Source organism: Oncorhynchus tshawytscha, linkage group LG25, assembly GCF_018296145.1.
Source record: "Oncorhynchus tshawytscha isolate Ot180627B linkage group LG25, Otsh_v2.0, whole genome shotgun sequence".
NCBI lineage: Eukaryota > Metazoa > Chordata > Actinopteri > Salmoniformes > Salmonidae > Oncorhynchus > Oncorhynchus tshawytscha.
The window spans coordinates 18,376,560-18,400,071 of NC_056453.1; the positions used below are offsets into that span (position 1 = coordinate 18,376,560).

General features: G+C 41.7%; 1 protein-coding gene across 4 annotated transcripts in view; it reads right to left on the reverse strand.

Moving 5' to 3' along the window:
• Positions 1-23,252, reverse strand: part of LOC112233644 (SAP30-binding protein-like) — a 43,251-nt gene extending 19,999 nt beyond the window's left edge. For all 4 annotated transcript variants that reach the window (XM_042306063.1, XM_042306062.1, XM_042306061.1 and 1 more), the window contains exons 1-4: positions 23,124-23,252; positions 9,430-9,548; positions 9,254-9,298; positions 4,095-4,137 (exon numbers count right to left, since the gene is read on the reverse strand). In XM_042306063.1, the coding sequence (XP_042161997.1) occupies positions 4,095-4,137; positions 9,254-9,298; positions 9,430-9,548; positions 23,124-23,217 (301 nt within the window). In that variant the 5' untranslated portion in view covers positions 23,218-23,252. The remainder of the gene's footprint in view (positions 1-4,094; positions 4,138-9,253; positions 9,299-9,429; positions 9,549-23,123) is intronic.
• Between the last annotated feature and the right edge of the window lie 260 nt (positions 23,253-23,512).

Below are 23,512 nucleotides of genomic sequence, written 5' to 3' on the forward strand. Positions count from 1 at the left end.
CTACTGAATATAAGAGCAACGTCAACTCACCATCATTACGACCAGGAATATGACTTTCCCGAAGCGGATCCTGTGTTCTGCCTACCACCCAGGACAATGGATCGGATCCCAGCTGGCAACCCAAAACAACGACGCCGTAAAAGAGGCAAACAAAGCGGTCTTCTGGTCAGGATCCGAAGACGGGCACATCGTGCACCACTCCCTAGCATACTACTCGCCAATGTCCAGTCTCTTGACAACAAGGTTGATGAAATCCGAGCAAGGGTAGCATTCCAGAGAGACTGTAACGTTCTTTGCTTCACGGAAACATGGCTCACTCGAGAGACGCTAACGGAGTCGGTGCAGCCAGCTGGTTTCTTCACGTATCGCGCCGACAGAAACAACCATCTTTCTGGTAAGAAGAGGCGCAGGGGGTATGCCTTATGATTAACGAGACGTGGTGTGATCATAACAACATACAGGAACTCAAGTCCTTCTGTTCACCGGACTTAGAATTCCTCACAATCAAATGTCGACCTCATTATCGACCAAGGGAATTCCCTTCGATTATAATCACAGCCGTATATATTCCCCCCCAAGCAGACACAGATGGCCCTGAACGAACTTTATTTGACTCTATGCAAACTGGAAACCACATATCCTGAGGCTGCATTCATTGTAGCTGGGGATTTTAACAAGGTTAATCTGAAAACAAGACTCCCTAAATTGTATCAGCATATCGATTGCGCAACCAGGGCTGGTAAAACCCTAGATCATTGTTATTCTAAGTTCCGCGACGCATATAAGGCCCTCCCCCGCCCTCCTTTCGGAAAAGCTGACTACGACTCCATTTTGTTGCTCCCAGCCTACAGACAGAAACTAAAACAAGAAGCTACCGCGCTCAGGTCTGTTCAACGCTGGTCCGACCAATCTGATTCCACGCTTCAAGACTGCTTCGATCACGTGGATTGGGATATGTTCCGCATTGCGTCCAACAACAACAGTGACGAATATGCTGATTCGGTGAGCGAGTTCATGAGAAAGTGCATTGACGATGTCGTACCCATAGCAACGATTAAAACATTCCCAAACCAGAAACCGTGGATTGATGGTAGCATTCGCGTGAAACTGAAAACGCGAACCACTGCTTTTAACCAGGGCAAGGTGACCGGAAACATGACAGAATACAAACAGTGTAGCTATTCCCTCCGTAAGGCAATCAAACAAGCTAAGCTTCAGTATAGAGATAAAGTAGAGTCGCAATTCAACAGCTAAGACACAAGAGGTATGTGGCAGGGTCTACAGTCAGTCATGGATTACAAAAAGAAAACCAGACCCGTCACGGACCAGGATGTCCTGCTCCCAGACAGACTAAATAACTTTTTTTGCCCGCTTTGAGGACAATACAGTGCCACTGACACGGCCCGCTACCAAAACCTGCGGACTCTCCTTCACTGCAGCAGACGTGAGTAAAACATGTAAACGTGTTAACCCTCGCAGGGCTGCAGGCCCAGACGGCATCCCCAGCCGCGTCCTCAGAGCATGCGCAGACCAGCTGGCTGGTGTGTTTACGGACATATTCAATCAATCCTTATCCCAGTCTGCTGTTCCCACATGCTTCAAGAGGGCCAACATTGTCCCTGTTCCCAAGAAAGCTAAGGAAACTGAGCTAAACGACTACTGCCCCGTAGAACTCACTTCCGTCATCATGAAGTGCTTTGAGAGACTAGTCAAGGACCATATCACCTCCACCCTACCTGACACCCTAGACCCACTCCAATTTGCTTACCGCCCAAATAGGTCCACAGACGACGCAATCACACTGCACACTGCCCTAAACCATCTGGACAAGAGGAATACCTATGTGAGAATGCTGTTCATCGACGACAGCTCAGCATTTAACACCATAGTACCCTCCAAACTCGTCAACAAGCTCGAGACCCTGGGTCTCGACCCCGCCCTGTGCTACTGGGTACTGAACTTCCTGACGGGCCTCCCCCAGGTGGTGAGGGTAGGTAACAACATCTCCACCCCGCTGATCCTCAACACTGTGGCCCCACAAGGGTGCGTTCTGAGCCCTCACCTGTACTCCCTGTTCACCCACGACTGAGTGGCCATGCACGCCTCCAACTCAATCATCAAGTTTGCGGACGACACTACAGTGGTAGGCTTGATTACCAACAACGACGAGACGGCCTACAGGGAGGAGGTGAGGGCCCTCAGAGTGTGGTGTCAGGAAAATAACCTCACACTCAATGTCAACAAAACAAAAGGAGATGATCGTGGACTTCAGGAAACAGCAGAGGGAGCACCCTCCTATCCACATCGACGGGACAGTAGTGGAGAGGGTAGTAAGTTTTAAGTTCCTTGGCGTACACATCACGGGCAAACTGAATTGGTCCACCCACACAGACAGCGTTGTGAAGAAGGCGCAGCAGCACCTCTTCAAACTCAGGAAGCTGAAGAAATTTGGCTCGTCACCAAAAGCACTCAAACTTCTACAGATGCACAATCGAGAACATCCTGACGGGCTGTATCACCGCCTGGTACGGCAACTGCTCTGCCCACAACCGTAAGGCTCTCCAGAGGGTAGAGAGGTCTGCACAACGCATCACCGGGGGCAAACTACCTGCCCTCCAGGACACCTACACCACCCAATGTCACAGGAAGGCCATAAAGATCATCAAGGACAACAACCACTCGAGCCACTGCCTGTTCACCCCGCTATCATCCAGAAGGCGAGGTCAGTACAAGTGCATCAAAGCAGGGACCGAGACTGAAAAACAGCTTCTATCTCAAGGCCATCAGACTGTTAAACTGCCACCACTAACATTGAGTGGCTGCTGCCAACACACTGACTCAACTCCAGCCACTTTAATAATGGAAGTTGATGGAAATTGATGTAAAAATATAATCACTAGCCACTTTAAACAATGCTACTTAATATAATGTTCACATACCCTACATTACTCATCTCATATGTATATGTATATACTGTACTCTATATCATCTACTGCATCTTTATGTAATACATGTATCACTAGCCACTTTAAACTATGTCACTTTGTTTACATACCCTACATTACTCATCTCATATGTATATACTGTACTCTATACCATCTACTCCATCTTGCCTATGCTGTTCTGTACCATCACTCATTCATATATCTTTACGTACATACACTTTATCCCTTTACACTTGTGTGTATACGGTAGTAGTTTTGGAATTGTTAGATTACTCGTTGGTTGTTACTGCATTGTCAGAACTAGAAGCACAAGCATTTCGCTACACTCGCATTAACATCTGCTATGTGTATGTGACCAATAAATTTGATTTGATTTTAACTACCAAAGAATCTCAACAAATGTACACATGCGTCTCAAGCGGCTCTGCTCTGATCTAAAATGCATATCTAGGTTACTCTTCGATCGTGGGTGATGGAAGAAAAGCCCCCCGTGCCCTTAAAATAGAACAAGGCTTCTCAGATGCGCTCCTAAGCCTACAACACAATCACCAACTCAGTCGGAGTTAGAGTTGGGGTTTTTTTGCACTGAAAAGGGGCTTTTATATTGATTCAATCCCAATTTCAAAAGTTGATAGAAAATAGTTTAAAGCCAGGAAAAACAGTGTACATTTTAGTGAAGTTAAATCGTGTGCGTCTCTGCGCAGGCAATTCTGTTTCGGTTGGCCGCAGACCCCAGGCGGAGTACCCCTGGTATGTCAACGCTTTATGGGTACATAATCACGAATGGATGTAGGTGGAATTCGCCCAACCCTAGTACTGCTAGCTATCTATAGCAGTTAATCATTATTTAGACCCCTCAAATGCAACTCGAGACCTCGAAGCCAGTTCCACTGCACTTTTTCATTGTTCCCGTCTAACTGGGGATTTAGACCTGGGACACCAGGTGTGTGCAATTAATTATCAGGTACAACATAAAACCAGCAGGCTCTGGACCTCACAGAGTAAGAGTTGAGTACCCCAGATTTAGACCATAGCATTATAAATCTAACAGTCTGAGCATATAACGGCTGATGGCCGCAGTGTAAATACTTCACCCCAAGTTTGTATTGTGTCTGTGTCTTAAACACGTTTGTCTGTTTGTGTACTCACCGACCAACTCATTGGGGTCCTTCCTCTCTGCCTCTGGGATTTCCTGAAAAGAGAGAACACAGAGAGAGTGGGGGGTTGAACGTCAGTCTAAGAACCATGCACGGTCCTGGACGTGAGGGTCAACATTGCCCGGCAGCATAACATCACTGTTGATAGAGATCAATTACCCCAATTATATCACTCGTTAACAGTTAACTATTAGAATAGGGTAATAGCAGCGGAATGGTCTGCAATAAGATATTAGTTTGTCAGCCATGGTGATGTGACAGGTCGGCTAAAACTGAATGAGGTTTCCTGATTATTTCAACTGTGCTTTATCTTTTTGGAAAAAAATGTATATCAAAAACAGTCGTTTGGCATAAGATTCCCTTCAGGGTATCATGGCAAACATGTGGCTACAGGAGTTTCAGGACATTCTTGTGAAAGCAGGGGCTTGGCAGGAGGTGGGGTGATGTGAGCTGCTTAGAAAATACGGCCTGTCCTCGCCAGAACTGTGGGCATAACACAGGTTCAGCAGAAAGAAACAGTGCTCCTATTCAGTGGCAATGGAACACACACACACTGCCACCCAGTCACCTAGCAACTGCATGGACACATCCAAGAATTGTCTTGAAGAGGGCAGAGGGCCAAACTAAGTAGAACAATGGGAGGAGCGAGGAAGGGGAGGAAGGATATAGTGCAGACATGGCTTACCAGAGGTTCTTTTGAACCCCTGAATGAATTTCCATCTCACTGTAATGAATGACAGATTGACTATATCACGACTCGTCACTGTGAGAGTTATTGTCTGTTCACACAGCTCAGACACCCATACTTATACCACAAGACGTGTCATTAGAGTTCTCTTCAGTCCCAAAGTCCAGAACAGAGGCTCGGAAAACCACAACACTACACTGAAAAAAATATATAAAAACGCAACATGTAAAGTGTGTTGGTCCCATCTTTCATGAGCTGAGATAAAGAAATCCCCAAAGAAATGTACATGCGCACAAAAAGCATATTTCTCTTAATTTATTTCATTTGACAGATTTCCTTATATGAACTGTAACTCAGTAAAATCTTTGAAATTGTTGCGTTTATATTTTTGTTCAGTACACAGAGCCATGAACACATTGAACTCTTCCACATCAGGAAATTCAAGCTAGCACAGTAAAATCTTAGTAAAGAGAAGAAAAAAAGAAAAAAAAACATGGCACACTGTAGACTGTGAAGATGCATCATTTTTGTAGATCTTCACAGTCCACCCCACCCTCAGAACATCCTGCAGTTGAAGAAGTGGATGTGAAGGTCCTGGGCTGGCGTAGCTACACGTGGTCTGCGGTTGAGGCCAATTGGACGTACTGCCAAATTCTCTAAAAGAAATGTTGGAGGTGGCTTCTGGTAGAGAAATTAACATTAAAATATCTGGAAAAACCTCTGGTGGACATTCCTGCAGTCAGCATGCCAATTGCATGCTCCCCCAAAACTTGATATCTGTGGCATTGAGTTGTGTGACAAAAGGGCACATTTTAGAGTAGCTCTTTATAGTCCCCAGCACAAGGTCCACCTGTGTAATGATCATGCTGTTTAATCAGCTTCTTGCTATGCCACACCTGACAGGTGGATGGATTATCTTGACAAAGGAGAAACAGGGATGTTAAAAAATGTGTGCACAACATTTGAGAGAAATAAGCTTTTTGTGCGTATGGAACATTTCTTGGATCTTTTATTTCAGCTCATGAAACATGGGACCAACACTTTACATGTTCTGTTTATATATTTTTGTTCAGTGTAAAACAATACAACAGGGATGTTGTGCATTATAGAAATGTACAATATTACAACACATTCAAAAAAATGACATAGTATGTATTGTAATATAGTACCTTTTATATGGTACATTTGTAATGGTGGAGCATTGCACATTTCTATAATGCCCAACGTCCTGTGACTACTTACACACACAGAACATAGGCAGTACACTATAGTACATCGTTTCTCAACTTTTACTGTACCAACGACCAGTGGAATAGAGTCCTAGTCCTTTTTTAACCAGCTCATGACTTAGACAAATAAAACATGTAAAAACACCACTGGAGACTCAACACTATAACTGTGCCTCTTGCCTCCCTGTTGTACAGCCTGTCTCTGCAACTCTACTGCTGTCACTCAGTCTTTAAAATGTGCAGTTTTGTCACACAACACAATGCCACAGATGTCTCAAGTTTTGGGGGAGCGTGCAATTAGCATGCTGACTGCAGGAATGTCCACCAGAGCGGTTGCCAGAGAATGTAATGTTAATTTCTTTACTATAAGCAGCCTCTGTCATTTTAGAGAATTTGTCAGTAAGTCCAAATGGCCACACAACCGCAGATCACGTGTATGACATCGTGTGGGTGAGCGGTTTGCTGATGTCAATGTTGTGAACAGAGTGCCCCATGTTGGTGGTGGTGGTATGCAATGGGCAGACATAAGCTACGGACAACGAACACAATTGCATTTTATTGATGGTAATTTGAATGCACAGAGATACCGTGACGAGATCCTGAGGCCCATTGTCGTGCCATTCATCAGTTGCCATCACCTCATGTTTCAGCATGATGTACAACTCCATGTCGCAAGGATCTGAAAATGTCCCAGTTCTTCCATGGCCTGCATACTCACCAGATATGTCACCCATTGAGCATGTTTGGGGTGCTCTGTATTGACGTATACAGCAGCTTGTTCCAGTTTCTGCCAATATCCAGCAACGTCACACTGCCATTGAAGAGGAGTGGGATAACATTCCACAGCCTGATCTATGCAAAGGAAATGTGTCGCGATGCATGAGGCTAATGATGGTTACACCAGAGACTGACTGGTTATCTGTGACCAATAGATGCATATCTGTATTCCCAGTCATGTGAAATCCATAGATTAGGACTGAATGAATTTCATTCGACTGATTTCCTTACATGAACTTTAACTCAGTAAAATATTTGAAATTGATGCACTTCAAATGTATATTGCTATTCAGTATATTTACACTACCGTTCAAAAGTTTGGGGTCGCTTAGAAATTCTTGTCGAAAGAAAAGCACATTTTTTTTGTCCATTAAAATAACATCAAATTGATCAGAAATACAGTGTAGAAATTGATAATGTTGTAAATTACTATTGTAGCTGGATGATTTTTAATGGAATATCTACATAGGCGTACAGAGGCCCATTATCAGCAACCATCACTCCTGTGTTCCAATGGCACGTTGTGTTAGCTATTCCAAGTTAATCATTTTAAAAGGCTAATTGATCATTAGAGAAAAAAATGCAATTATGTTAACACAGCTGAAAACTCTGATCAATTTGATGTTATTTTAAAATGGACTTTTTTCTTCTTCTTTTCTTTCAAAAACAAGGACATTTCTAAGTGACCCCAAACTTTTGAACAGTAATGTAGGTACACTATTGTTTTGATGTGTTGTCTTGAACACGTTTGGACCCCAGGAAGAGTGGCAGCTGTCTTGGCAGCAGCTAATAAGTTTCCTAATAAAATACTAAAATACTTTCAGCCAGAGAGAGAATTACAGCAACAGAACAGCGTGGCCAAACTGCCATTATTCTGGGTTACTGCGTCTTCACTATGGGCCAAACACAGGTCAAGGGGGTAGAGAGAGGGCAAGAGATACAATCAAACAACCCCCTTCTCTCAACCCTTACCCCACTCTGTCCCTGACATGATCAAGAGCCAAAATGTGATAACCAGGACACGGACATATTTGGTGACAACCCCTCTGCCCATCGCTTTCTCACTGAAAAGGGGGAGAGGCCGTGTTGGTTCTATGGTTCTTCTCGTCTGTGGCATTAGCCCAAGCCAAGCCTTTCAAAAGAAAGCAGGCCACAATGAAAGTATCCCAACATCTCCATTACGTTATATAAATGAATCACCTCTATAAATCCATTCCATTATTACTGTTATATGACACAAAAGTACATCTATAACTCAGATATGGCATTTTAAGTCTTTCTCTATGAAAAAATGAATTATGAAATCCAATCTAATCAAAGCCATTGCATTTTCAGGCCATAAGTGAAAACAGCAGATTGATAAATCATGCCTCTGTAACCAACCAAGCTATTACTCAATAGTCTGGCTAAGAGTTGGAGACGAGTTTGAAAGAACTGCTACTCATTTAACTCCCCTAGATTACCAGTAAGCAATCTTGAACTTTCACACGAGAGCTTTCTCCTAGATATATCTTACAAAAACTAGCCTCGTCTAAATCAACTCTATATGACTTGACTAGAAAAAGACATAGGGAAGGGCCTGTTGCACCTCAACGCAGTCGAAACAGAGTTCAGCTCTTAGGACAAAGTGTGGGTCAATGGTGTGGCTGACAAGGCATAACTCATAATAAATAGTGAGACTCCGGTGTATAGGGCAGCAGTAGCAAAATATAAACCAAACTCGTGGGAGTATAGTAGTAGTAGCCAGTGAAAACACCCCCCAACTCTACCTCTCTGACAGATACACATGCACACAACATCTCACCAGTCCTCCACCTCTCTACCTGATTTCCCCCCCCCATGTTGTGGAATGCTATAGTTCTGCAGACATATTGCATTCATGGCCTGATCATAGAGTTGCTAATTGTCAGACCCACACAGGATACTATGGCATTATGTGGCCCAAGCCCTGTAATGATTGATTGTTTGAGCAGCATCAAGCCCTCCTGACCTGCATCAATCACTGTGGCAGAAACTGGAATATAGTCCATCGGACACGCTGTTCCAACTCATACACTGACTGCTGCACTATCAGGGTGGGGCTGGCTAAGGGTACAACCCTGCTCATCTGAACTTCACTATTCAAAAAGGTATGCACCTTTAAATGCCACATCTTGGTCAAGCTTGGTCTTATTGGTGAGGATTTAACATGATAACTATAATTTAAAGTGTATATGCAAAGGTTTTTCATCCAGTGTGCACAACCAAGCAATACTTAACTTGAAATAATGGATGTTGTTTATTCCGCTCTATACTGATATCGGTGAATAGAGACAAAACATTATAGCTCAACACTACCACCTAGTGGCACTACCATCATTTGAACAAAATCCTTGCTTTTCTTAGCCCCATGAACCCCTAACAAACATTTCACAAGTACAAACCGTACCAAAATATGGGGGGGGGGGGTTAAAATACCTTATAATCATCTGTGTCTCCGCCCTCATCAGACTCTTCCATTTCCTAATGAAGACAAGAATGCAAATGGTTAACAGTGTGACCACACACACTCATACATGCACCGCTGACAAATACCTCTAGCAGGGTGCTGTGGGAAAGAGACTGACTAAATTAGAAGGATAAAGAGAACTGACTGAGTTATGCGAGCTCTCCCCACTGTCCTCGTCTCCAGATGCCTTGTCGTCGCCATCCTCAATCCGGCTAATGTCGTCCTCTCCATAGGCAGCAGACACCAGACCTACTCCATGGCCCTCTGCAGAATGACAGAGCTTGGTTATCAGGTTGGAAACACAGCAGCATTCAGTTTGCCCGGCTTCCTGACCTAATATCAAACGGAGATTGGTTAGCCTCTATTCTTTGACATTTTCGTAATGCGTGTGCCTTGTATAACAAGTACCTATAATAAAAACAGTTTTTTCAACTTACTCTACTGGTTGGTCATTATGCCAATAGAGATTTTAGACAAACATATCTACAGGAAAGTACTATTGATCAGTTTCCTCCCCTGGCAATGCCTGTCTGATTTATATCACCTGACGCATGGGCAAAGCCATGTTAACAGCTGAACGAGCTCAGCAAAGGTTAATCCGGTATCCTTGTGACATCCCTACCCTTACCATAACCCTTACTATTTTAAAATGTGAACTTCAAAGTGGGTTAGGGATGTCCCAAGGACCCCCGGATAGCAAATAAAATTTTACTTGTCACATACGCCGAATACAACAAGTGTAGACTTTAATGTGAAAGGTTTACTTACGAGCCCAACTTACTTTTCTTCCCAACAATGCAGTTAAAAAGTAGGAAACATTTGCTGAAAAAAAGAAGATGCAACTAATAACAAAATAACGAGACTATATAATACAAGGAGTGATGTACTGGGCCATATGCACTACCCTGTCGGTCAGATGCCAAGCAGTGATGCAGCCAGTCAAGATGCTCTCGATACTGCAGCTGTAGAACTTTGAGGATCTGAGTGCCCATGCCAAATCTTTTTAGCCTCCTGAGGGGGGAGAGGCATTGTCATACCCTCTTCACAACTGTGTTGGTGTGTTTGGACCATGTTAGGTCCTTAGTGATGTGGACACAGGAACTTGAAGCTCTCGACCCGATCCCTACAGCCCCTCCCAATAGGCGGTCTCATCGTCGCCTGTAATCAGGTCTACTTCCGCCGTGTTGTCGCCAAACTTAATGATGGTGTTGCGCAGCTAAACAGTCGTGGGTAAACATGAAGTACAGGAGGGGATTAAGCACGTACACCCGAGGGCACCGTGTTGTGTCAGCGTGGCGGATGTGTTACCTACCCTCACCACCTGGGGTCGGCCCGTCAGGAAGCCCAGGATCCAGTTGCAGAAGGAGGTGTTCAATCCCAGGGTCCTTAGCTGACACAACACGGTGCCCTCGGGTGTACGTGCGTAATCCCCTCCTGTACTTCATGTTTACCCACGACTGTTTAGCTGCGCAACACCATCGATGTTTCCACAACATTATTACAGTCCACCGGTGGTAAATTCAATTGATTGGACATTTGGAACCACCAAGACTGAGCAATCTGGGGAGAAGGGCCTTGGTCAGGGAGGTGACCAAGAACCAGATGGTCACCCTGACAGCTCCTCTGAGGAGATGGAAGAACCTACCAGAAGGACAACCATCTCTGCAGCACTCCACCCATTAGGCATTTATGGTAGAGTGGCCAGACAGAAGACAGTACTTAGTAAAAGGTGCAACAACCCGCTTGGAGTTTGCCAAAAGACACCTAAAGGACTCTGACCATGAGAAACAAGAGTCACTGGTCTGACGAAACCATCTCTGAAGTAGCTGTGCAGCAACACTCCTCCTCCAACCTGACAGAGCTTGAGGATATGTAGAGAAGAAATGGGAGAAACTACCCAAATACAGGCATGACAAGCTTGTAGCGTCATACCCAAGCAGAATCGAGGCTGTAATCACTGCCAACGGTGCTTCAACAAAGTACTGAATAAAGGATCAGAATACTGATGTAAATAATTCATTTCTGTTTTTCATTATGGGTTAGTGTGTGTAGATTGATGAGGGGGAAAAAAAGTCATAAATTTTAGAGTAAGGCTGTAATGTAACAAAAATATGGAAACAGTTATGGGGTCTAAATACTCTCCAAATGCACTGTACATTAAATGGTTTGTTAGGATGGTAAATATATACTGAACAAAAAGTAGTTTTCCATGTTATTTGATCAAGAAAAATATTACATTAGATGTGGATGTTGTGTCTTTGCCCATAACTTTGCACCTTTTGATGTAAATGTTTGAGGACAGGTTTGTTGTTTGTTCTTTCTGTATTCCATTAAAATGACAATCGCAGAGAATGGGACAAGGCAACAACTCTTACAATTCCAACTATTGAATCCTGCAAAACACTGTTCTTCATTATATTGCCTAAGTGGAGATAATGAATTTATTTATGCCGGCACACACTTTCAGCATTTGTCAATTTCCACACTGCCATGCAGCGTGATATGGGCAAAAAAAAAACTAGGCCTAGTTAATTGAACGGTTGGAATGATGGAAATATGATAAATTTTCAAATCTTATAGTTGGAACATAGTGGGCAGCAAGTTGAATACATTGTTGTTTGACATGACAACAAATTAATAAGCCAGTGAGAAATGATTGACAGGGTAGGAACCAGTCTGTCAGTGTTTCCAGGTGACCCTAATTAGATGTTGCATTACATATGTTCATACTTCATGTAGCTAGCTAGCCAGCCAGCCAGCCAACATATTCATGCTTTGCCTATTCCTCTCTGATAAGATGTTGCACAAACATGCATACCTAGGCCTACACCAGCACTGGTACCAGGCAGTATTAGCTAACTATATACATTTTCTCTGACTCTTAGTACATTTAGCAATCTAGCTAGCCTGCTAACTTGCGATTAGCATTAGCAGGCGAACACATTTTAGCAACACCTTGCTAAGAAAAGACAAACTAGCAACCAGTAGTTTGCAGAACGTAAGATACAGAAATAAAGTGTAATTATAGAACTCTTGTGGAAAGGAGCATGTCACCAACATTCTTGCATCCATCTGACCATTTGGATTGGATGGCAAGGAAGTGCTCTCTCCTTGAGTGACAGGGCTTATTGTGTTTAGCAGCATGCAGCAGCAAGAGTGAGATGACTCAAGAAGCAAAGGGCATAAACTATAAAAAATGACATGCACTGGAGATGCGCATCACATTTAACAAATCAAACATTGAAACACGATTATAGAAGGTCAAGTAAAAACTCAAAATCGGTCCTTGCATCAATACCGTTATATAGTAAAATGTGGTATACTGCCCAGCCCTGGTCAGGGAGAGATCTAAAATATCAGTAAAGACACTTGCCAGCTGGTCTGCGCATGCTACGAGTACACATCCTAGTAATCCGTCTGGCCCTGCAGCCTTGAGAATGGTAACCTGTTTAAAAGGTCATACTCACATCGGCTACAGAGTGTGAGAACACAGTAGTCTGGAACAGCTGGTGCACTCATGCATGGTTCAGTGTTGCTAGCATCGAAGCGAGCTTGGAAGGCATTTAGCTCATCTGGTAGGCTTTGCAGCTGGCTTTCCCTTTGTAACATGCCAACAACAAACACTGACACTACCAAGTATAACTGAACAAATTATGAAAGACAAGCATTAGAATTTTGAAATTCTGAAAAGTAGAGCGCGGAAAAGGTGTAAAAATGGTTGTATATCAACAATGACAAGCCACCAGGGTCTGACAACTTGGATGGAAAATGACTGAGGATAATAATGGACGATATTGCCACTCCTATTTACCATATCTTCTAAGCCTACAATGAACTATGTGCCCTAAGGCCTGGAGAGAAGTCATTCCGCTATCCAAGAATAGTAAAGCCACCCTTACTGGTTCAAATAGCCGACCAAATCAACCTGTTACCAACCCGTAGTAAACTTTGGGAAAAATTGTGTTTGACCAGATACAATGCTATATTACAGTAAACAAATTGAGACTTTCAGCACGCAGATAGGGAAGGACATTCAACATGAAGGCACTTACACAAATAACTGATGATTGGTTGAGAGAAATTGATAATAAAAAAAGATTGTGGGAGCTGTTTTGTTAGACTTCAGTGCAGCTTTTGACATTATCAATCATAGTCTGTTGCTGGAGAAACGTATGTGTTGCGGATAAAGAGTTACCTGTCGAACAGAACACAGAGGGTGTTCTTTAATGGAATCCTGTCTAACATAATCCAGATAGAATCAGGAAATCCCCAGGGCAGCTGTCTAGGCGACTTTTTAAAATCTTTATTAATGACATGCCACTTTGAGTAAAGCCAGTGTATTTGTATGCAAATGACAACCCTGTACATGTCAGCTACTACAGCGAGTGAAATTACTTCACTTAAAGAGCTAGTCAGTTTCAGAATCGGTGGCAAGACAAATTGGTCCTAAACATTTCAAAAAGTATTTGGGACAATTCATTAAACCCTAGTTCTCAACTAAATCATGTAAGGAGTAATGTGGAAATGGAGCACGTTGAGGTGACTAAACAGTTTGGAGTAACCCTGGGTTGTAAACTGTCATGGTCAAAATATGTTGATGCAAAAGTAGATACAACAGGAAGAAATCTGTCCATAATAAAGAGCTGCTCAGTCTACTTACCAACATCAACAAGGCATAACCTACAGGCCCTAGTTGTGTCACACCTGGACTACTGTCAAGTCATGTGGTCAAGTGCCACAAAGAGGGACTTTGGGAAAATTGTATTTTTTCTAAAACAGGGCAGCAAGACTGGCCCTTAAAAGTACAGAGAGCTTACATTAATAATATGCATGTCAATCTCTCATGACTCAAAGTAGAGGAGAGATCGACATCACTACTTGGTTTTGTAAGAAGTATTGACATGCTGAATGCACCGTTTAAACTAGCAGCACACAGTTCGGACACCCATGCATCCCCCACAAGACATGCTATGGCTACATGAAACTATTCCATATCAGGTAACTGATGCAAGCAGTAGAATCAGATTTTTAAAAACAAAAATACACCTTAGGGAACAGCAGGGACTGTAATGGGACACATACACACATGGATTTTGTATTGCAGATACATTCAAAGTATTCAGACCCCTCGACTTTTTCCACATTGTTACATTACAGCCGTATTCTAAAATTGATTAAATAGTTCCATAACTGTTTTAATTTTTTCCTAAATTTATTATAAATAAACTGAAATATCACATTTACATAAGTATTCAGATCTTTTCCTCAGTACTTTGTTGAAGCACCGAGTCTTCTTGGGTATGATGCTACAAGCTTAGCACAACTGTATTTGGGGAGTTTCTCCCATTCTTCTCAGCAGATCCTTTCGAGCTCGGTCAGGTTGGATGGGGAGAGTAGCTGCACAGCTATTTTCAGGTCTCTCCAGAGATATTCGATTGGGTTTAAGTCCAGGCTCTGGCTGGGCCACTCAAAGATTTTCAGAGACTTGTCCCGAAGCCACGACTGCATTGTCTCAGCTGTGTGCTTAGGGTTGTTGTCCTGTTGGGAGGTGAACCTTCTCCCCAGTCAGAGGTCATGAGCACGCCGGAGCAGATTTTCATCAAGTATCTCTTTGTACTTTGCTTAGTTCATCTTTCTCTTAATCCTGACTAGTCTCCCAGTCCCTGCAGCTGAAAACATCCCCACAGCATGATGCTGCCACCACAAAGCTTCACTGTAGGGATGGTTCCAGGTTTCCTCTTGATGTGACGCTTTGCATTCAGGACAAAGAGTTCAATCTTGGTTTCATCAGACCAGAGAATCTTGTTTCTCATGGTCTGAGAGTCTTTGGGTGCGTTTTGCCAAACTCCAAGTGGGCTGTCATGTGCCTTTTAATGAGGAGTGGCTTCTTTCTGGCCACTCTACCACAAAGGCCTAATTGGTGGAGTGCTGCAGAGATGGTTGTCCTTCTGGAAGGTTCTCCCATCTCCACAGAGGAACTCCGGAGCTCTGTCAGAGTGACCTCCCTGACCAAGTCCTTCTCCCTCGATTGCTCAGTTTGGACAAGCGGCCAGCTCTAGGAAGAGTCTTGGTCGTTCCAAACTTCTTCCATTTACGTATGATGGCGGCCACTGTGTTCTTGGGGACCTTCAATGCTGCAGAAATGTTTTGGTACTTCCCCCATATCTGTGCCACAACCAAATATGTGCCTTGACAAAATCCTGAGCTCAAGTTCGAGTCTCATAGCAAAGGGGGTGAATACTTATGTAAATAAGGCTTTTTTTTATATATACATTTGCAAACATTTCTAAAATTCTGTTTTCACTTTGTCATTATGGGGTATTGTGTGTAGATTTAGAGGGGGAAAATAATTGTATCCATAATAGAATAATGCTGTAATGTAACTAAATGTGGGACAAAAGGGAAAGGGTCTGAATACTTTCCAAATGCATTGTACGTGGTAGTAGAGTAGTGTCCTGAGGGCACACACTTAATGTGTTGTGAAAAGTGTTATGAAATGTAAGATTTTTTGTTGTATCTAACTGCCAGAATGTTGCTGGACACCAGGAAGAGTAGCTGTTGCCTTGGCTTACAGTTTGGTACCTTCAACACATCAATACTTCACACGAAGACCAATAGTGATGCAGTCAATCTCTTCCCAACTTTGACCCAGGAGAGACGGACACTTTTCCTCCGTCTACATTTAAGTGTGATACGTGCTGCTTTGTTCTGGACCAACTGCAATGTATTGTCATAAGTTATTCATAAAAACATTTCATTTAAAATGTCCTTAATTGCCTTACTGTTGGCAACCGGTTTATAAAAGCAATAAGGCACCTCGGGGGTTTGTGGCATAAGGCCTATACCACGGCTAAGGGCAGTATCCAGGCACTCCGCGGTGTGCATAAGAACAACCCTATTTTGGCCATATACCACACCCCCCAGGGCCTTAATGGTTAAGTACACCATTCCTGGAAGCTGAAAATATCCTAGTTCTTCCATAGCCTGCATACTCAGACATATAAACATTGAGCATGTTTGGGATGCTCTGGATTGACAGAGTGGTCCAGTTCCCGCCAATATCCAACAACTTTGCACAGCCATTGAAGAGTAGTGGGACAACATTCCCCAGGCCACAATCAACAGCCTGATCAACTCTACGTGAAGGAAATGTGTCATGCTGCATGAGGCAAATGTTTGTCACACCAGATACTGATTCTGATTCACACCCCTACTACTGTTTTTTTTAAAAGGTATATGTGACCAACAGATACATATCAGTATTCTCAGTCATGTGAAATCAATCGATTAGGGACTAATACATTTATTTAAATTGACCGATTTCCTTATGAACTCAGTAAAATCTTTGAAATTGTTGCATGTTGCATTTATATTTTTGTTCAGTGTAGTATGGTCTACAGCGTATCATAAGGTATTCTAACTCAGGTGAGCAGAACCTCGAGACCACCTTAATATTAGAGATCGCACACCACCTGTTAACAGAGATTCCCTCGTCCTTGTTCAGCCACTCAGTTCTTCAGATCACGAAGCTAGCTCGTCCAGTTTATTCTCCAGTGATTGCACATGTCAAGAGAAGAGGGTAGAGGCGTTTTATCCACTCGTCGACGTAGTCTTGTCGGCAAGTTTCAATATTGCATGCGCCAGGTGATGGACAAATTAACAGTGAGAGCCATGCACAAAAACAGACGCTTTGAAAACTCTGTTTAACAATAACCTGTCAATATTTTGCCCAAAATTTCCAAACGGTATAAGGACAAACATAGCGGACAACCGGTACATTCAATTTAGTTGTATAGATAAGTATACCTTCAAATTTGCATTTATTGAACATTCTGACTTGTAAAGCTGCCACCATAGAATTAGGAATTCAAATACTAGAATGGACATTAACCCAATAATGGTCAGCCATGTTGGTCAGGGAGTTTGTCAACAATGCCTAAAATGAACACCCGCCAAATGAGCATAGATTTTGGAATTGCTGTGTAAGATGCCATATTGGTGGGTGGTCAGGGTTCCACAGTACAAGCATTTCACTTGCATTTGCGAATAAAAATATTTAGAAGTCATGTACACATTTATGGCAAAATAAATTCTGCACTAGTTTGTGTTACTGTATTTTTGTTTCATAGCTTATTAAAAACATTTTTTTTTTTTAATATAAGTTGAAGTCGGAAGTTGACATACACCTTAGCCAAATACATTTAAACTCAGTTTTTCACAATTCCTGACATTTAATCCTAGTAAAAATTCCCAGTTTTAGGTCAGTTATTTTATTTTATTTTAAGAATATAAAATGTCAGAAAAATAGTAGAAAGAATGATTTATTTCAGCTTTAATTTCCTTCATCACATTCCCAGTGGGTCAGAAGTTTACGTACACTCCATTAGTATTTGGTAGCATTGCCTTTAAATTTTTTAACCTCTCTAGGGTAGGGGGCAGCATTCGGAATTTTGGATGAAAAGCATGGCCAAATTAAACAGCCTATGCATATAACTGGTAGATTTGGATAGAAAACTCAAGTTTCCAAAACTGTTAAAATAGTGTCTGAGTATAACAGAACTATAAGCTAATTGCTGCTACGACGGTCTCTCAGCTCTGTTCTCGCTGGAGTAAAGTAACCAATGAGCTACAGACAACTATAACAACTTTATTACTATGTGGATATTTTTCCCACGTCAATTTATACGCCATTGGTTTACGCAATAATATATTTTTTTACAATGATATATTTTCCTAGCTATAATATGATTAATGTATTGTTCGGTTAACAGTGCATACCAAACCGTGCACCCTGTACCGAACAGTTCAAATACGAATACATGTACCGTTTCAACCCTAATATATACACAAACATACACAGTACCAGTCAAAAGTTTGGAAACCTACTCATTCAAGAATTTTTTCTTAATTTTGTACTATTTTATACATTGTAGAATAATAGTAAGGACATCCAAACTATGAAATAACACATATGGAATCATGTAGTAACCAAAAAAAAGTGTTAAACAAATAAAAAATATATTTTATACAAGATTCTTCAAAATAGCCACCCTTTGCCTTGACAGCTTTGCACACTCTTGGCATTCTCTCTTCATGGGGTGACCACCTGGAATGGAATGTTAGAAGTTCATTTCTAGAATGTCTTTCCTTCTTATTAACGCGTCTCAGCGTATCAGTTGTGTTGTGACAAGGTAGGGGTGGTATATAGAAGATACAAAAAACAAATGAGCATGCTTTGTAATGTTCCTCAAACAATAGATCAAATCAAATTTATTTATATAGCCCTTCGTACATCAGCTGATATCTCAAAGTGCTGTACAGAAACCCAGCCTAAAACCCCAAACAGCAAGCAATGCAGGTGTAGAAGCACAGTGGCTAGGAAAAACTCCCTAGAAAGGCCAAAACCTAGGAAGAAACCTAGAGAGGAACCAGGCAATGTGGGGTGGCCAGGTAGATGTATTACTAGTAAGAAGTGATGCGGTAAATTGCTCAATTTTATAAATATGTTTGTGACCAGAGTATTTAAACCCCCCCAAAAAATCACAGATGAGACAAAATGTTCAGCTGCCCCTTTAAGGCCAACAGGTTACCGTAGCTAAAAGGGCACTCGAGCCACTGGAGTCGTCAGTCAGTGTGCCGGGCTGTGAGATATGAGAATATGACTAGTAGCCAATGTGTCTTCGCAGAAGAATACACAGATATTGCAAAACAACCTAGCTTGCGAACAAAACAATGTCAATAGCCAAGAAACATGAGGACAAAGGATCACTTTAGTAGACTTGAGTAAATTAGACAACTTTTATATGCGCAGCACTTCTAAACATTTCTTCACTTCAATCACAGTGCGCACAGCTCCCCAGCCAGGCAGTGTTGATGAGAGAGGTGGGATATATTTAAGCAATAAGGCCCTTAGCCCTGGTATATTGGCCATATATCACAAACCCGAGGTTAGAGGTCGACCGATTAAATCGGCATGGCCGATTTCAAGGTTTCAAACCAATCGGTAATCGGCATTTTTGGACCCAGATTATGGCCGATTATATTGCACTCCACGAGGAGACTGCGCGGCGGGCTGACCATCTGTTATGCGAGTGCAGCAAGGAGCCAAGGTAAGTTGCTAGCTAGCATTAAAATCTTATCATATTCACTAGTTAAACTAGTAATATCATCAACCATGTGTAGTTATCTAGCTTGACCTGCGTTGCATATAATCAATGCGGTGCCTGTTAATTTGTCATCGAATCACAGACTACTTCGCCAAACAGGTGATGATTTGAACAAGTGCATTCGCGAAAAAAAAAGCACTGTCGTTGCATTAATGTAGCTAACCATAAACATCAATGCCTTTCTTAAAATCTATACACAAATATATTTTATTAAACCTGCATATTTAGTTAATATTGCCTGCTAGCATTAATTTATTTGACTAGGGAAATTGTGTCACTTCTCTTGCGTTCTGTGCAAGCAGAGTCAGGGTATATGCAGCAGTTTGGGCCACCTGGCTCGTTGTGATCTGTGTGAAGACCATTTCTTCCTAACAAAGACTAATTAATTTGCCAGAATTTTACATAACTATGAAAGAACATTGAATGTTGTGCAATTTAACAGCAATATTTAAGACTTAGGGATGCCACCCGCTCGATAAAATATGGAACGGTTCCGTATTTCACTGAAAGAATAAATGTTTTGTTTTCGAAATGATAGGTCATTAATATGTCAAATCCGGAAACTAAGGCTCGTATTTCTGTGTGTTTATTCTATTATAATTAAGTCTATGATTTGATAAAGCAGTCTGACTGAGTGGCGGTAGGGAGCAGCAGGCTCGTAAGCATTCATTCAAACAGCACATTCCTGCATTTGCCAGTAGCTCTTCAAGCAAGTTTATGACTTCAAGCCTATCAACTCCCGAGATTAGGCTGGCAATACTATAGTGCCTATAAGAACATCCAATAGTCAAAAGGTATATGAAATACAAATGGTATAGAGAGAAATAGTCCTATAATAACTACAACCTAAAACTTCTTACCTGGGAATATTGAAGACTCATGTTAAAAGGAACCACCAGCTTTCATATATTCTCATATTCTCATGTTATGAGCAAGGAACTTAAAGGTTTAGCTTTGTTACATGGCACATATTGCACTTTTACTTTCTTCTCCAACACTTTGTTTTTGCATTATTTAAACCAAATTGAACATGTTTCATTATTTATTTGAGACAAAATAGATTTTATTTATGTATTATATTGTATTATATTAAGTTAAAATAAAAGGGTTATTTCAGTATTGATGTAATTGTCATTATTACAAACATTAAAGTAATTAAATAAATAAAAATTAAATTAAAAAAACACAAGAACGTCAGATTAATCGGTATCGGCTTTTGTTGGTCCTCCAATTATCGGTGTTGAAAAATCATAATCGGTCGACCTCTACCAGAGGTGACTTATTGCTATTATAAACTGGTTACCAATGTAATTAGAGCAGTAAAAATAACTTGTCATACCCGTGGTATACAGTCTGATATACCACGGCTGTCAGCCAATCAGCATTCAGGGCTCTAACCACCTAGATATATACAGTACCAGTCAAAAGTTGACACACCTACTCATTCAAGGGTTTTTCTTTATTTTTACTATTTTCTAAATTTTTAAACATTTATTTTACCTTTATTTAACTAGGCAAGTCAGTTAAGAACAAATTCTTATTTTCAATGACGGCCTAGGAACAGTGGGTTAACTGCCTGTTCAGGGGCAGAACGACAGATTTGTACCTTGTCAGCTCGGGGATTTGAACTTGCAACCTTTCAGTAACTAGTCCAACACTCTAACCACTAGGCTACCCTGCTGCCCCATAATAGTTAAGACATTAAAACTATGAAATAACACATGGAATCATGTAGTATTCACAAAAGTGTTGAATCAAAAAGATATTTTATATTTGAGGCTCTTCAAAGTAGCCACCCTTTGCCTTGACAGCCTTGCACACTCTTGGCATTCTCTCAACCAGCTTCACCTGGAATGCTTTTCCAACAGTCTTGAAGGTGTTCCCACAAATGCTGAGCACTTGTTGGCTGCTTTTCCTTCACTCTGTGGTCCAACTCATCCCAAACTATCTCAATTGGGATGATGTCAGGTGATTGGGGAGGCCAAGTCATCTGATGCAGCACTCCATCACTGTCCTTCTTGGTCAAATAGCCCTTACACAGCCTGGGGTGTGTTGGGTCATTGTCCTGTTGAAAAACAAATGATAGCCCCACAAAGTGCAAACCAGATGGGATGGTGTATTGCTGCAGAATGCTGTGGTAGCCATGCTGGTTAAGTGTGCCTTGAATTTGAAATAAATCACAGACAGTGTCACCAGCAAAGCACCCCCTCCTCCTCCATGCTTCACGGTGGGAACCACACATGCAGAGATTATCCGTTCACCTACTCTGCGTCTCACAAAGACATGGCAGTTGGAAACAAAAATCTCCAATTTGGACTCACCAGACCAAAGGACAGTTTTCCACTGGTCTAATGTTCATTGCTCATGTTTCTTGGCCCAAGCAAGTCTCTTCTTATTATTTGTGTCTTTTTAGTAGTGGTTTCTTTGAGGCAATTTGGGCAACAATCTGAGGTGCAGTTAACTCTAATGAATGTATCCTCTGCAGCAGAGTTAACTCTGGGTCTTCCTTTCCTGTAGCGGTCCTCATGAGAGCCAGTTTCATCACAGAGCTGATGGTTTTTGCGACTGCACTTAAAGAAACTTTCAAAGTTCTTGAAATTTTCCAAATTGACTGACCTTCATGGTTGGTAAAAAATCTGAGTGGCTGGTAGATTTCTTAATCCACCTGCCACAGTGGCTTGTGGACCAAAAACTTAGTTTCAAAGCCTTGTTGGTCAACCATGATTTGCCAGTGCTATGATAAGATTGTCTGGCTAGCTTACACTGTTTTACAGGAATGATTACATAAATTGTTAAAACGTTACTGCCAATATTCCATTCAAACAATGCAGTCAATCCACAGCCATATACTTGCTGAAATCAGTTGATAAGACTTAGACAAGTTGTAAATGCAACAAGTACTGATATTGTATCTCATAATAACACAGATCTCCAAGAAAACTAACATTTCGACATTCATGGTCTGTTTACATTAGTCGTAATTCAGAAAATGTGTATAAAAACCCATATAAAATATTTTAGGTTCACATGCCTTACTTGTATATTTCTGCATAAGTAAAATCAGGAGTATGCCTCTACTGTCATTCATTCCAATTAGACTGGTTTGGATTTCTCCCTGAACAATATGACTGCAATTTTACCCAATTCTTGAGCTATTAACGTCTACGTACGACATAGCCCTCAAGTAATTAAATAGGTTCTCTATGGGTACAGCACGTTTCCGTATTTTGTGATCTAGCAACAAGTGTGCAGTTAGAGTTCAGATCATAGAAACATAATTATATGTATATGATTCAGATACTACCGTAGCTGGTGATGATGGCATCTTGACATGCCCCTCCATCCACACACGACTAGCTAACGTTTGCCTTACGTTTTATAAAGTATATTCAGTACAGGCTCACACAACGCCATTTTCTAGATAACGATGACAATTCAGTGTTTGTTTACCGTGCTGGGGACAAAGTTAGTTAGAACAGTAACGTTAAAGTTAACACCTCAATATAGTATTTATCTTTATCTAGCTAACGTTACTGTTACAAGCTAGCCAACAACATTGTTGAACTACACAAAGCGATTTCCGGTTACCCACTTTCGTCTCAGTTACAACAGATTTGGGGCCGAAATTCTCATTTCTATGCAATCAGTATCAGTAGTTAAGCAAAGTATCTACCTGTTTCTTCTACCTCTGGGTCGGAATCTGCCTCTGAATCGTCTCCATAATCCGCCAAAGAGGAGAGAAGTGCACTCTTTTTGCCGCTCGCCATTTCTCCACAGGTCGCACAACAAAGACGTCACTTTCAGCGTCGTTTTTGAAAAGGGTATGCATATTCGGGTCTCTGGGAAATGTAGTCAGAGATATTATAAAAGGCGTAGTTACGAATCCTATTATGAAAATTAATGGCGTAATGTACGACGCTCCGCCAGGTAGTAGAGCTCTTTTTAGTTTCTCGGAAACACTGAGTTAAATAGGATAATTTAGAAATGTGGAGCTAATGTTGTAAACTGTGATTGACCACACACTCCAGCACAGTAGGTGGCGGCATGCACTTTAAACGTTTG